The 15,308-nt window shown below is 35.9% G+C and overlaps 1 protein-coding gene across 1 annotated transcript; it reads right to left on the minus strand.

Moving 5' to 3' along the window:
• Positions 1-228: 228 nt before the first annotated feature.
• LOC111793566 (CD2 antigen cytoplasmic tail-binding protein 2 homolog) lies at positions 229-10,306 on the minus strand. The gene is made up of 10 exons (XM_023675507.1): positions 10,036-10,306; positions 9,161-9,377; positions 8,877-9,002; positions 8,643-8,795; positions 7,495-7,624; positions 7,247-7,288; positions 4,855-5,145; positions 4,706-4,748; positions 2,085-2,162; positions 229-635 (listed from the first exon to the last, which is right to left on the minus strand). The coding sequence occupies exons 1-10, from the start codon at positions 10,104-10,106 to the stop codon at positions 566-568; spliced, it is 1,221 nt and encodes a 406-aa protein (XP_023531275.1). The 5' UTR covers positions 10,107-10,306; the 3' UTR covers positions 229-565.
• Between the last annotated feature and the right edge of the window lie 5,002 nt (positions 10,307-15,308).

Consider the following 15,308-nt stretch of genomic DNA (forward strand, 5'->3'; position numbering starts at 1 on the left):
TCACAACTTTGCTTTTCCTTCTCCAATTTCTTCGAGATATGACAATCATGCTTCCATTACAATTTCCATCAACAAATGCAGAACTCATTGTCAATCACATGAATACAAGTCAAGTTCGAGTGTTCAAACCATATCGACACGCCATAGATTTCATAAAAGCAAATACCCAATCGGTCACTACTTTCAAGTTAATACAAAAACTGGGGTCTAAATGAAAACCTCTCAAAATTCACGAGTAAAATCATAACGTTTCATTAAACTATAAAGTACAAGAAAAATCTATCGAAAAGTCGTTTAGAGAGAGAACTAAGCCTTTAAAATACAAAATTCAGCCTACAAAACTAAAGTAGTATCAAACGAAGTTGCATCGAATCGGAGCACCGTCCGATGCCAATGTAGTAGGATAATGAAACAGGCAATTGTAGAGCATATCATACAAATGATATTCAAAGAGAAAAAAGGAACAGGCAATGGCAACTTTACCCATATTATCACATCTTCCAATTTGTTGCTCAGTTCAGTATACACTGTACAGTTCAGCCCATCGAATCCTCTCCCCCATATATCAATTGGCATCAGGGGCTGCAGCTTCATGGATTTCATCATATGCGCCACTCTCCTCGTTATAAGAGTACCTAAAACGATGAACTTGTAGATCATCATCACATCCACACATTATACATTACACCATAAACCCAACTCTCCATGATTCACTATAATGATATCTACTGTAATGGCCCAGATCCACCACTAGCAGATATTGTCCTCTTTGGGCTTTCCCTTTTGGGCTTTCCCTCAAGGCTTTAAAACGCGTCTACTAGGGGGAAGGTTTCCACACCCTTATAAGTGGTGGTTTGTTCTCCTCCCCAACTAATGTGGGACATCACAATCCACCCCCCTTTGGGGCCCAGCGTCCTCGCTGACACTCCTTCCTTCCTCCAATCGATGTGGGACCACCCCCAAATCCACCCCCCTTCGGGGCCCAACGTCTTACTGGCCCACCGCCTTGTGTCTACCCCCCTTCGGGGAACAGCGAGAAGGCTGGCACATCGTCCGGTGTCTGGCTCTAATACCATTTGTAACGGCCCAGATCCACCGCTAGCAGATATTGTCCTCTTTGGGCTTTCCCTTTCGGGCTTCCCCTCAAGGCTTTGAAACGCGTCTACTAGGGGAAGGTTTCCACACCCTTATAAGTGGTGCTTTGTTCTCCTCCCCAACCAATGTGGGATATCACATCTACTATCTGAAAACTCACGGTTCGCCAATTCGTTTGTGTTAGTTCAATCTAAAACTAGAATGTCAAATTAAAAGAGAAACAATGCAACTGGAAAAACATGCACTTATATTTCTGGGTACTCTCCAATGAACTCTAATAAATATGAAAATGTTTCAAGTATGTAATGTATCAAATGTTGCTTGTTTCTTGGTTCTTTTTCCTTTTACGTTTACCACCTCGATGTTCGACACTACTACACGAAAACATTATTGTATAGTATTTCCATGAAAAAGAATGGCTTTCTCCAGATTATGCGCCTACACTCACACGCCTCAACTCAATCATGGAAGCATGTACATTTTGTTTCATATGCATTCAACCTGTAACTCGTTATACGCCAGAGTACGCTACAGTACAGGCAACAGCAACTCAGTGGAAGTCTTAATGATTAAGAAAACAGCACCCTCCTATAAACCTTTTTATTTTAAAATTTTCACTTCAATCCATATATATGGACTTGCACACATAACCACCAATTCATGTAAGTTCTCCATAGCATAGAAATTCTATTAAATTTAAGTCAACAAGAACTAAGCTAATTCAATAAAGAACAGGTAAAAACAAAAGGGAAGAAATTAAAAAAACGAATAACTCAAGGAATTGCCATCAGACTGATAGCCAATGGGATCTAGGAGTGAACCCAACACACTACTCTACTCTCAAAATCAGGCAATACCAGCACAATAAAAATTTCAAGCTCTTATATAAGCAGAATCAACCAAACAACTTCAATGTTCCCAGCCATAAATATAGCAAGAATGCAATCAAAGTATGAAAGTCAGTGAGCAAAGTTCCAAGGATGTGTTACCATTGCCCGGATGCAGCAGAACAGAAGAGTCCTGTGGATGGATCATAGTAATACCCCAAGCTGCTACTGTAATAATACCTGAAGATAAAACGTAAACGATGATATATATATACATTAACAAACATACAAATACTAATGAGTCAAGGGAAAGTCTCTTATTTCTGTCAGAGGAAAATAAAGGAAAGATATCTGATATAACACTAAGAAGAACAGAGTATCACATTTTATATAGGGAATTGCAGCAGTACCAAACATTCAAGAGGCTTGGCCTCTCCTAGATTTCTGATTCTTACCTCCTCGTTAACCTCCCTCTAGTAATAGCTACTATCATTCTGCAAGTACATTACCAAACTACTTAACTATCAACGGTAGCTAGCCCCTCTTCCCATTTTCACTGTGCATCACTAATAGCATTTTTATATCAATTCACAACCGAAACTTTAGTATCCTTATCCAAACAACCATGTCACTGAATCAAACCTGTTTGTTGGAGATTGAAAGACAGGGCATATACCCACAAAGACTGCTAGAGGGCAAGTAGAGATATCCCAAAAGCTCCATAGGAATAGCCAAGCAGACAAGTGATGTAGCATGTTATTTTGTAATTTTATTTTAGTTGGTTGTTATTTAGTTAGTTAAAACCATCAATAAATAGAAGATTCATCCTTTTAATAAAATCCACAACTAGGTCATCCTTGACTTGCTCAAGAACAGAAAAAGGCTGCAACAATCTTGCAGAAATCAAAACAGAGTGTTTTAATCGTTGATGACAACTACAGATCCTTCATTCCTTCCATATATAAATAAGCTGTCAAGTGCTAAAAAATGTCTTTGATCATACTAATAGGCTCCCTCGTCCCTACCAAGCTAAGGGATACTCATTCCATAATAGAAGAATTGATACTGTTCCTATCCAAGACCACAGACCATGAACTCTGTGAAACTTGATGATCTCTTTGGGCATACTTACTTCCTTCATCAATGGTCAACCACCAGTCTCCATGTCAAATTTATGAAATCCCTCGTTAAAATCCATTGTTATACATAAATCTATGATTTGAAAAAGAAAAATACAAATGATAAACCTTCGGATGGAGGCTTGAGGACTCCATCCATCAAGGTTTGGAAAGTGGATGGCGTCTTTGTTAAGCCAAATGAAATGATGATGAACTCATCCTTGGGACACATAAAAAAGATTCATCCTAATCTAGTGATAAATTAACATCAAGTCAAGTTTTTCAAGCCAAATGGCATTATGATGAACTCATCCCTGTGGCACATCATCACGATTCACCCTAATTTAGAGATAAATTGACTCGAGTCAAGTTTTGAGAAAATTATTGGGCGAAATAATTTATTTTTTAGCTCAAGTCAACAAAGAAATTGCCAGCTCCTGTCCTTTGTGGGTTTAACTTGGCTAAATTCTTTCAGTTGTCAACATTTCCCCTAGTAGTCTCTCGATGTCATTTATTGGCACTCTTAATGGCGTAGCCTTGCATTGATGCGAGAAGTACCTTCCACAAGGCTCCTTTCAGTGCAAATTTTAGTGACATTGCAAAAAAACCTTACCAATAGCAATGAAGTTTCTAAGCCTTAAAAAGAAAAGAAAAAAAAAAAACGAAGTATCACTATCAACTCAATCATTCATAAATCTCTCAACACACAGAATCTTCATACGGGTCACCACCACTTCCTACCTCATATTACACCAAATAATTGGCCTTCTTTTTTAGTTTCTTTCATCCTGGATTTCAGAGCCTCAAAGGAACAACAACGAGATGGGTCAACCCACAATACCTATTCTCCCCTTCCTCAATCTTCTACTTGCTTTGGAAGGTAAAAATTTCAAAGAAGGTAAAATTCTTTGCTTGGTTAGTTCTCCATGGGGTGTAAATACTATGGATCAGATTGAGAGACACTCTTCCTTTACCCTTAAACCACAGTGGTGCTTTCTCTGCGAGGAGGCGTCTGAGGATCAAGGTCAATTGTTGTGGCAATACCAGCCTTCTTGTTGTATGTGGGATCACATATTTGAGGCTCTACGAGTGAGCTTGGGCCGCTACCTCTTCAATCTTCTACTCACTTTGGTAGGTAGATACTTCAAAGAAGATCAAATTCTTTTCTTGGTTAGTTCTGCATGGGGTGTAAATATTATGGATCTGATTTAGAGGCTCTTCCTTTATCCTGAAACCAGTGGTGCTTTCACTGCAAGGAGGCATCTGAGGATCTAGGTCATCCTAGACTTGAACGGGAGACTTCGCTTTTGAAGTAAATTATCACACCAAAAGTCCAACCAATTGATAACCTTCGGGAGCAATTTATCATTTCCGAATGCAACATACAACTTTTTTTTTGTACTACACTTTCCGAGTGTGTTTGTTCCCCCTCCTTCCTCACCATGGCAAAACCATTTCCCACTTCCTACACTACTAGTGACTCAAAGCCTAGGGCTATGCATTCTCCTTGCATTTGTAAAACGAATAGGAGGTTTAACATTCCAATCAAAATGTGCCTTACTCAAGAAATGTATAATTTCACTACTAAAGAAATAAATGAGTGCAAAAAAGGAGAGATCGAATTAGGTCCTCCTGAATCCATAATTGTGAAGAGAGAAAAATTACCCAGATGATTCATCATAAACATAGTCATTTTGCGAAGCTCCACCTGCATGGCCAAACAAATATGAAACAAGAAAAGTTAATCAGCAAGATAATAACTGGCAAAACTAGTAAAGCTTTCTAAACCATTTGCCTGGGATGGAAAGGCATACTCTCAGAATTAGGGTTCAGGTTATTGGGAGTTTGTTGATTGACTCCATTGGCATCAGCTGCTAAATTTTCATTAGAAGATGGAACTGTATGTTCGTCATCGTCAGCAAACATATCAAATGTATCAGTTCCACTGCTAGAGATATCAACTTCAGATTGATTTGTGAACAATGAGCCCATGCCAGGATTTTGATCATCAGACAACAAACCAGTTCCCTTGTTGATGTCGGAATTTCCAGGATGCAAGCTAATGGATGTTCCAGCTTTCGCCCGAGCTAATGTTTCATATCCTTCTGAAAATCAAAGGAATAAGAGTTAATAGAGAAAATTGTTTTTCATAAAAAAAAAAACATATAACAAATAAACTTACAAAGAGAGGTCCAACATATAAGGTACTCTGTCTAAAAAATTAATAAAACTTGTAGAGGGGAAGTTTGTTCTCATCAATGACATATGCTTGTGTTGTATAAACGGAAAGTACTAACAAAGAAAGCCTACTTAGAAGTCAAAGAGTCGTTCATTTTTCAAATAATAACCCATTTGCTTGATCTAAATAACTAAACAAGCCGAAAAAGCTTCAGCAAGAACTTAAAATCACCAATTAGACCGCCCAAGGAAAACAGCACCACATGGACACTTTACAAGTGAAGACTACTTTGACAAAGCTACACGATAAACAATAATCCCTGGTCCAAGCAGAAAATTTGGCAGGATGGCTGAATGGTTGAGGTAGCAAAAGAAAGGTCATTACATCTATCATCACCATAGCATAGCAACAGTGCCAAATGAAAACCACATCAGCACATCTTCAAAGCAAAATCTTTCTCTGTACAGTAGTCTATACAAGAGTTCAAACTCACTTTTCTCACTCTTTTTGCTATGATGAAAACGACCCAAAATCTGTTAACAAACTCCATCCTAGGAAACTTAAAATACCTAAAAATTTTCTCTTTCCTCACCAATTCAAACCATCAATTAGTTTCTTAGCCATTTTTGGGGCTGGCTTATGGCCCACCCAATTTTTCAAAATTGACCTAGCACATATGCCTTTCTTTCCTCCCTCACTACAGACCTTTCATAGGCAACTTGAAGCCCTGTAAGTACAATGCCTCCATCATCTGACCTTTCTCCAAGAAGCCATAGTTAATCTAATCAGTTTCATGACCTATTCTACTCTCAGGACTTATTAAAGAATTTATGTTTCACCATGTATTCGATTTTCTTCATCAGTTTCCAATTCAGCTTGGACCATCACCAACATTTGGTGGAATTTACTTGAGCTTAGGTATTCTCGAATTTTTCTAGCCTAACCTACAAATATCCAAACCAACAACCAATTTTTGCACTGTGGAGAAAACCTAATGAAACCTTTTTCATTCTCGGTTGATTTTTCATGCATACGGTTTCGTTGACTCAGTTTTAACTGCCTCTGGTTTTCCCAATGTGCCATCCTTTGGCGTAATGTGTGAATATTTCTTCAATTTTCAAGCATATACTGCTTCATCAATGATGTTATCAACCAACTTCCATTCATCATCAATTAAGCATACCACCTTTATTTCCATTAGCTTGTATTCATCCCCATCCATCTTCGTTCTCTCTCTTTTTATTCCTATCACCTTTGAATCACTTGATTTCTGGGAGAATAATTGAGTAGCTCCTAGGTTTTCTTCACCCTCATGTATGTTAAACCACTCAATACCGTAATCATTAGGTTGCTAATCTTATGCCAAAGTTTTTCCTAACAAAGAAGTACAATTTTGGGGGAAAAAATCAATTCTTACCCCCTAAACTTGTCAAGTTGTAGCATAATCAATTTAATCTTTGATAAGTCTGTTCGAAAAATTGTTAAGAAAATTATTCTCATAAGTGTTCGTATTATATGATACAAAATTGGTAGGATTTCAAAGTAAAACAACACGAGAGATAAAATTTTGTTGAAATTTGTGAGTTTTGACAAAGTTATTCAATGTTTAAATTGTGCTTCAGTCAAACATAATCTTTTGCAAACTGGATTTTATTGATAGTAGCAGGTTTACGAATATTTTTAAATTTATTTTTGTTATAACTAGTAGGTGATCTAGTGGAAATTGAACTTAGGCTAAAATTCAACACTTAGCTAAGGTTCATCCCATTTATGAAGATTTTTACATTGAGTTTTGTTATAATTAGTAGGTGAATTGGTGGAAATTGATGCAACTTGACAACTTTAGGGTTAGAAACAGATTTTTCCCAACAATTTTGTAACTTTGTCAGTAAAATATACTAAATAAAATGCCCCAAATTAAGAAATTGGACCATGACCCCTGCAATGCAAGTGCACAAAGGAGAAGATACTTTTGTTCTTCAGTCTTGAACAAAACCAAAATATAAAGTATTAAACAGAATACTGACCTGCCTCACGCTCAAAAACCTCTTGTTTTTCATGATAAACATCTGCATAATCAAAGTTCGAACAATAAGCAAAGCATAGTTGCCAACAAAACGTGATGTCCTACAAAAATAAAAAATTAGAAAGAGGTAACATTTATTAAACAAAGCTTTCTCATGGCCAAAGAACCACCACAATATCATAAATTAACTCTAATCAAGGAATACTTCAAGAGTCCAAAGAACTAAACCTGGAAAGCAAAATACTTAACTGTATTCACCATTATCCATAAGTTTCATAGCATCTTCAGTTAACTTATCAAAAATTTGTTTTGTCTCAGCTGACATTTTTTCCTTCCTGTCATTGGAGTTTCCTTTCAACCTTCTCAAAGCTTGAAGAACCTGTCACCAGCAGAATAACTTATATATAGGTCTCAGCAAACACCTTTCTCCAAAAGATTTATCTGAAAAGCAAATGGAATGTTGAAAAGTGGAATATAAGGCTTGACATAAAGAAGCATATAGCGAATGTTTATTTGTGTTTTCACTTTTCCTTTTTTAAAGAAAATGGATGTTTATGTATTTGTAAGAATCCATTGCAACTTAATGCTGGAAGAATCATGGCTCACAAAAAATTGTAAAGAACCTCAAAATATCAAAAAAAATTGACAAGCCTATGCCAACTCTCAGTTATAAGCAAGAGTTTAATAGTAGGTGTCAAGGGAAACATAAATGACTTCAATCGTCGAACTTATAGAAATGTCAATGTCAACAATTATCCAAGATAAGTTCATGGATACCATTAAATAAAAATTGTTTGTACTAGAAAATGGAGCTCCGACATCCGAAACTTAAGGCATACACTTTTTTTTTTCTTTGTCCAAATTATTTGTTAACTGTGCTGCCTTTGATAGTTGTATTACGTGGGATGCTTTTATTACAGGAATTCATGTTCTTATTTTTTATTTGTTATTGTATTTTCTCTCCTTTTAGAGTTTGCATACTATAACACTTTTTGCACTTTTCCTTCAAATTCCAATCAGCAATCCTCATAATTGGCCTACCTCTAATTTCTCCTAAAATCTTGAGAATCTCAGATTACTTTCAAATAAAGCCCTCATTTCTTCAATTTTTCATTATCTCGTGTTTTATAATACTATTTATATGTATGTGTGTGTATATATATAGATATAGATATATATATGTATACCATAGAACTTAAAGAAAAATCATGTTTTTTTTTTTTGCAGCCCGTGCTAACTGCAGAGGACTACTGCTGCCCTATGTCCTTCATACTCAAAAAACAATGAAGTAACCTTTAATTGAAATATATATATATATATATATATATATATATATATATATATATATATATTACAAAATAAATTCAAAAGAAATATAATCAAGATTGTGAGCTTACCGTTTCACCTGGCTCAAGCAGGTCAGCAATACGTCGCTTTATCTTTCCAACTTCATCAGAAGATAGCTCTTGAACATCATCTTCATTATTTATTACTGAAGAGGTTTTGCCGGTATATTTTGGATCAATGTCAACACTATCAAGCCATGCATCCTGAAGGTATTTACACCGACTTAATAAACTAGTGGAGTATATTTTCCAGAAGGGTACCGAACACCATATGGTTATGCTTACCTTGATTTCGTTATCGTTAACATATTCAACAAAATTCCCAGATGCATCAAAATAACCTTCTTCCCTCTCTTTGTCTAAATTGAAGGGTTCCATTTGAATTCCATCATCATCAAAGTTCTCATTCTCCTGTCAATAGGAGAAAGGAAATGATAGGATAAGAACGGAGAGAGATTAAATGAACAAAAAGTTATGAGAACCAAAAAAAAATTAAAATGAACATACTTCACTGCTTGACATAAGCATGAAAGCACCAGGATAGATACACGTTTGAAACTAAACCTTACCTCATAAGTCACTTCAGCTGCCGATATGTCATTCCCGACGCCTCTATTCTCTTCACTGAAGAGGTCAGCAGTCATTTGATTCCGTCGCTTCGCACGCTCTTTAGCAGCAAATCTTGGGTCTGTTAAGTCACTTGGGTTTTCTTCAGCTTTCGCTATATCCACAAATGCATCTCCAGTCTTCACCTTCTTACCCTTCGGGAACCGGACTCGCTTTTGGCTGAAAAACAGAAAATTCCAACGTTGAGAGGGAAAATATCCCATTTTCACGGCTGCAGTAAATGAATTAGCAGAATAATCACGAAACTATATCAAGGGGTTATACTCAGACGCACAACAAGTAAAAGACACCCACATACCAGACCTCCTCCTCCCACCTCTCCAAACAGGGTCATATGCTCCAATTAGATGCTCACAGACAAGGAGATTTTCATAGAACATTCACTACAACAATACCGGGGTGGAGATAAAATTCTACCTTCTAACTTACTATAACACAATTTTTCAGCTCAAAAAATAAAGGAGCAAATTAGATGGATATCTTGTTTTTTAAAGCTTCACTGTTTTATACATTTTCTTGAACCTAAGAGAAACCAAGGGGATCCTCCTTCCTCCTCCCCTGACTAATACAACCAACAAGCTGACCTGAATCATAGTATTAACTCAGCTAAGCAATTGAAGGCGCAATGAAAACGAAGTGATTCAGTGTGAAGCCAAATAGTTTCAAGAAACAAATACAAGGGTGATAAATTGCACAGAGGGTTTAACGGAATCGCAGTATTCTTCAAAAACAACAAAAAGAAATGAAAGGTTAGAAGAATAAAAACACAAGGAAAGTATGATTAGGGGTTGAATGAGAGTAGAAAGTCGAAAATTACGCAGGTGGTTTGGCAGAATCGCTATCTTCGGTTTCTAAGAACCGGCGCTTGAGCGATGGATTGCCCTCCATGGATGCACTGGACAGAATCAGCGAGTGAGAGAGAAAGTGCTTTGGAAGTAGTAAATTACGAGCTTCTGTTCTTCGTGGCGATGCAAACGGCGAGAAACGAGAATATATAAGATTCAAATCCTTTGCGCACCGCAGAATCAACGCCGCTTTCAAATTTCTATACCATTTTTGTTTACCTGTTCTTACAAAAATTGATGTCGTGTCGTGTCGATCTCAAGAAATCCAAAACTGAATAAACAAAAAATTAAATTTTATTTATTAACAATTTAAAATTTAATCTTTCAATTATGAACCTAACAATCAAAAATTAAAATTTAATCTTTCAACTAACATTTTAATTTATCTTTTAGTTGTTTTTTTTATTAATTTATTTTTTTATTTTTATTTTTGGTCAATAATTATAGATGGATTTGGGTTTNTATTTTTTTTAAAATAAGGTCAATACTATATACTTACGATTATTTTAAAATATTTTTACAAATTTTTATGAACTTAAATATTCGTAAACTTCCGACCATAGTTGAAATAAGGAATTGTTGAAATATTATTAAACTATCGTATCAATGAAAATATAACTAAAATGTAGAAAAAGACCGTCTATGGCTTTATTTCATGGTCTCCTCAACCGACGTTGTTATCCATACATGAATCCCTTATTTTTACCTAAAACATTACGAGGGCCGGAAACTGCAAATACATTCAACTATGGTTTTTAGGTTTGATGGGTCCTTAAACCATGTCTATAATCTTAGGTTCAAATTTTATTTTCCAGTGGGCTTTGATGTATAGTACTTCTCTACACACGACTCATACGCATGCACGACCCATTAGGCGAATTCTTTGTCTTCATAAACCTTAGGCTTGCATATAGACTTACACACTCTCTTGCAGCTGAACCATAGGATCAGGAGATAGTTTTCATTCATAGAAGCAATTCAAGACAAGTATGCAACGTGTTCATAAGTCGAGGTCGTCATGTGTCAAATCTGAATTTCAAATCCTAATTCGAATTTTGAGCATGAGGCATTACAAATGGTGTTAGGAAAGTACCTATGTGAGATCTCACGTCAGTCAAAGAGGAGAACAAAACATTCTTTATAAGGGTGTGGAAACCTCTCTCTAGTAAACGCGTTTTAAAATAAAAAATTGGAAATAAAATAAAGTTTAAACCAAACAAAAGAATATTTGCAAATTGAATTGTTTTTGGGAACAAGTGGGAGTTGGAACATATGCTTTACCAAAATTACCTTTATTATTATTATTATTATTTTTGGTAGACTAATATTCTTTACACTTAATTATTATTATTATTATTATTATTAGTAGAAGAAATACCTATAAATCATTTTGAAGTTTTTTTTTAATTGGTTGTATTATTAAAACTCTAAAATCATAATTATATAAATTTAAACCTTTAACTTTTACGAGTGTATCGATTTATCGTCTCTATTAAATTATGTAAACTTAGAATTATATCATTGAACTCTTGAATTTTGATAAATTAATCAATTTAGACCCTTCGTGTGAGATCTCACATTGATTGGAGAGAGGAACGAAACATTTTTTTGTAAGGGTGTGGAAACATCCCCTAACATACACGTTTTAAAACCGTGAGACTAATGGCGATACGTAACAGGCAAAAGTGACAATATCTACTAGCGGCGGACTTGAGCTGTTACTAATGGTATCAAAGTCATACATCGAGTAGTGTGCCAATGAGGACACTGGCCCCAAGGAGAGTCCCTTCTTTATAAGGGAGTTGAAACCTCTCCCTAACATACGCGTTTTAAATCCATGAGGCTGATGACTCCTAACATACGCGTTTTAAATCCATGAGGCTGATGACGATACATAATGGGCCAAAGTAGACAATATCTGCTAGTGACCTTTTTTATGAGGGTGTGAAAACATCTTCCTAACAGAAGCATTTTAAAACTATGAGACTAACGGTGACAATATCTGCTAGCAGTTTTCTTTATAAGGGTGTGGAAACATCTCCCTAACAGACGTATTTTAAAACCATGAGGCTGACGACGATACAAAACCGTCTGTCGGGTGAGAACAAGTGTAGTACAATCACTATCCCGTTGTCGCAATAGTACAATTGTGACACTTTGCATACAACTTGCCTTTTAAATTACCCAACCTTGGACGTCATATCATCAAATTTTCGGGTAAGTGAAAAAGGTAAAATATTTAACAAGTCCAAACTCTATGACCGCCATCTACATAGAACATTACACCTTTACAAATTTGAATTCTTTCGATCTAATATTGTAAAGTCATAAAGTTATCCCATAAGATTAATCGAAATACATATAAGTTGATTCCGATACTGGTACCAACCTTTTTTTATGCTCGGTTCCTCGAGTAGAGCTATCTTTTTGTATGCCTTTGAATAAACTTAAGAGCATCACATCTATTCTTTAGCACTTCACAGCCACTTGGAACATGTCACCCTCTAGTTAACTCATCACCAACCAATCAAGAAAACTGCTATGTAGAATAGGGATAAGAGCTTATAAAACAGGCAACTCAATGTTGTTTGTAATAACAGAGGAAAATCAGATATAACAATAAGCTACTCACTGTGGTGCCACCTGTGGATAGTTAAAAATGAAAAGGTTGAAGAGAATATTCTTGAGAGAAAATGAAAGGAAATATGCTCAACATGGCTATCAACTAAAGGAAGCAGTGGATTAAACAGCAACAAAGGAATACTGGTGCAGGCCATGTGTAAGCTAATGAAAGGAAGAGTAAATAAGTAAAAAAACTAAAGGGGAACAAAACAAAGCAAAAGAATGTATTCTAAAATCCCTTCAAGAACATTGTACTATAAGCACATTCAGCTTGGTCTTTCAAGCTTGAAAACTTTTTGAGAAATTAGAGTCCAAGTCAATATATCAAATATCAAAGTGTTTATTTTAGTTGTGAATGTAATAGCTCAAGTCCAAACCCACCGCTAGTCGATATTGTCCTTTTTGAAGAGTCTAAATAGGACAATATCTACTGGCCGTGGTCTTGAGCTGTTACAAATGGTATCAGAGCCAGTCACTGGATGGTGCGAGGCACTGGTCGCACCGTCAAAGTAGGGCTAGACCCTCTTCGTAGTAGACGAGTTTTAAAAGCCTTGAGGGAAAGCCCAAAAGAAAAAACTCAAAAGTGGGCTTTGGCCTCGATAAGAAAAATGAAGTTCTAAACATGATGATTGTATCCACACAATTCCAGAAGTCGCATAATCCACACCAATGTTATTCTATTTGACAGAGTTTTTTGCTTTGAGGAACTCCAAGAAACCAAAACTGATCTAAACAACAGAACCTGATTATGCTTCTTCGACCATTTCATTACCCAGTCTACATTAGTATAAAAGTTGACAGAGTAGTTTGATGAAGATAAGAACTTAAGGCCAAAGGTCCTACACAATGCTCTAAATGGTCGGTTGAATCTTGAAAAAGGTCACTATAATGTAAGGTGGTTCAAAATTCATAGGGTAGAACTGCACTTGCTGTCAAGGATGTTGGCATTGGTGTTGAAGGTCTCTAATGAATTTTCTGTGAGATAAAAGCAATGTATTACCAAACTAAGCAAATTTGGATGCCAAGAAAATAGGATAATGGTCAAAGGTCCTTGCATAAGCAAGAGATCGTTGAAAGATATTAGATATTAGATATCGGTTGTTGAAAGATATCAAGTCGTCTAAAAGGCCAATTGTTGGAGGCTACAGGAGAAAAAAATAGGGCTGAAAGTCTCAAAATAATCAGCAGCTACAAGTTTAGCCATGTTTACTCTCTCTTTCCATTTAGTTTACGTTTTAGCTGATACACCCATTTACACCCAATCAATTTGAATACGAAGCGACGGGAACAAGTGACCAAGTCTTATGATGTAAAAGAACAAGATATTCAATTTCCCTCCTTGCTTTTCAGTGAAGGCCTTCAACTTCTGGCGGTGAAAACTATTTGGATTAATAAGGGATAGATGCAGATGTAAAAACAGCAGATAGCAGGACTTTTAGTTAAAAAGCCTAGCCTTTGGCCCAGTAGCCATTTGATGAACATTGTTAGTGGTGTGGATGAGGGGAGTAGGTTCAGATGTGTTTGGAAGTGGAGCTGGGTCTTGAGAGGCTAAAGATGATGATGTTCCCATGAATGGAACAACTCACACAGCTTAGAACTGTTTGATAATCCCTTTAGTTTCTAAAAACTAATTTCATAAATATTTCTTCTACCCATAGTCTTCCTAGTTTTGTTATCAACTTTTTACATATACAAGTCTAGTTTAAATATATATATATATATTTAGTTTTCCAAAACTTGTTTTTGTTTTAAAATTCAAATATTTTCTTAAAAATGATGAGAAAATAAGTACCGTTTTCAAAGACTAAAAACCAAAACGTTATCGAACGAAACTTAAATCATTGAAATACATAAATAATTGGTTAGTCTTATCTCTACTTCAAAAGAGATAGTATCAATTATAGGGAGTAATAATTCTAGGGATGGACCTTTATCAGAATGCTAGCACAGAAGGTATGTTGGATTAGGAATTAGAAAGAGAAAAAGGTAAGCAATATGCAAAGATGTATTTAATATGCAGATAAGGAATTAAAAACTGACAGATATCATGCCTATTGACTTAACAATATTCACTCGCACCTGATCACCACCCATAGGAAGGTGTTAGGCTATTGAGAATGAAAACATCAAGTGTCAAACAATAAGTGGCCCCCAATTCCAAGAATCAGGCAAAAGCATCATCGTGAAGAAAAGAAGAGGGGATGGAGAAGCTGATTCTGTGTTTGGTGGGGCAAAGGGGTTTAAATAAGGATATTGAAAGCTATTGATGTAGGCCCAGGGTTAATAACTTTGTGAGCAATAACTGAGGTTCAGTTCTATGGTAACAAAGAACAGTAATGTGACTAAACATATCACAAATCAATGAGGTTAATGGAATTTCTCCTCATTACTGAAAGGTTGAGCTGACTAAGTATTCTCTAGATTACATTTCTTTTATATCCACAAGTGTCATTTGCGAGCACCTTTGACTGTTCTCTTATTGTCAATATAACTCATAGACTATTAAATCTTAAATAGGTAATCACCATAATTTGAACTCATTCCCTAGATCCAATATTAGGGTTGGTTTCGTTTCGATTTGGCTGAGTCTTTCAGGTCTGCTCAAGCAAAGTGCAGCTGATCA

Source organism: Cucurbita pepo, chromosome LG04 (genome assembly GCF_002806865.2).
Source record: "Cucurbita pepo subsp. pepo cultivar mu-cu-16 chromosome LG04, ASM280686v2, whole genome shotgun sequence".
NCBI lineage: Eukaryota > Viridiplantae > Streptophyta > Magnoliopsida > Cucurbitales > Cucurbitaceae > Cucurbita > Cucurbita pepo.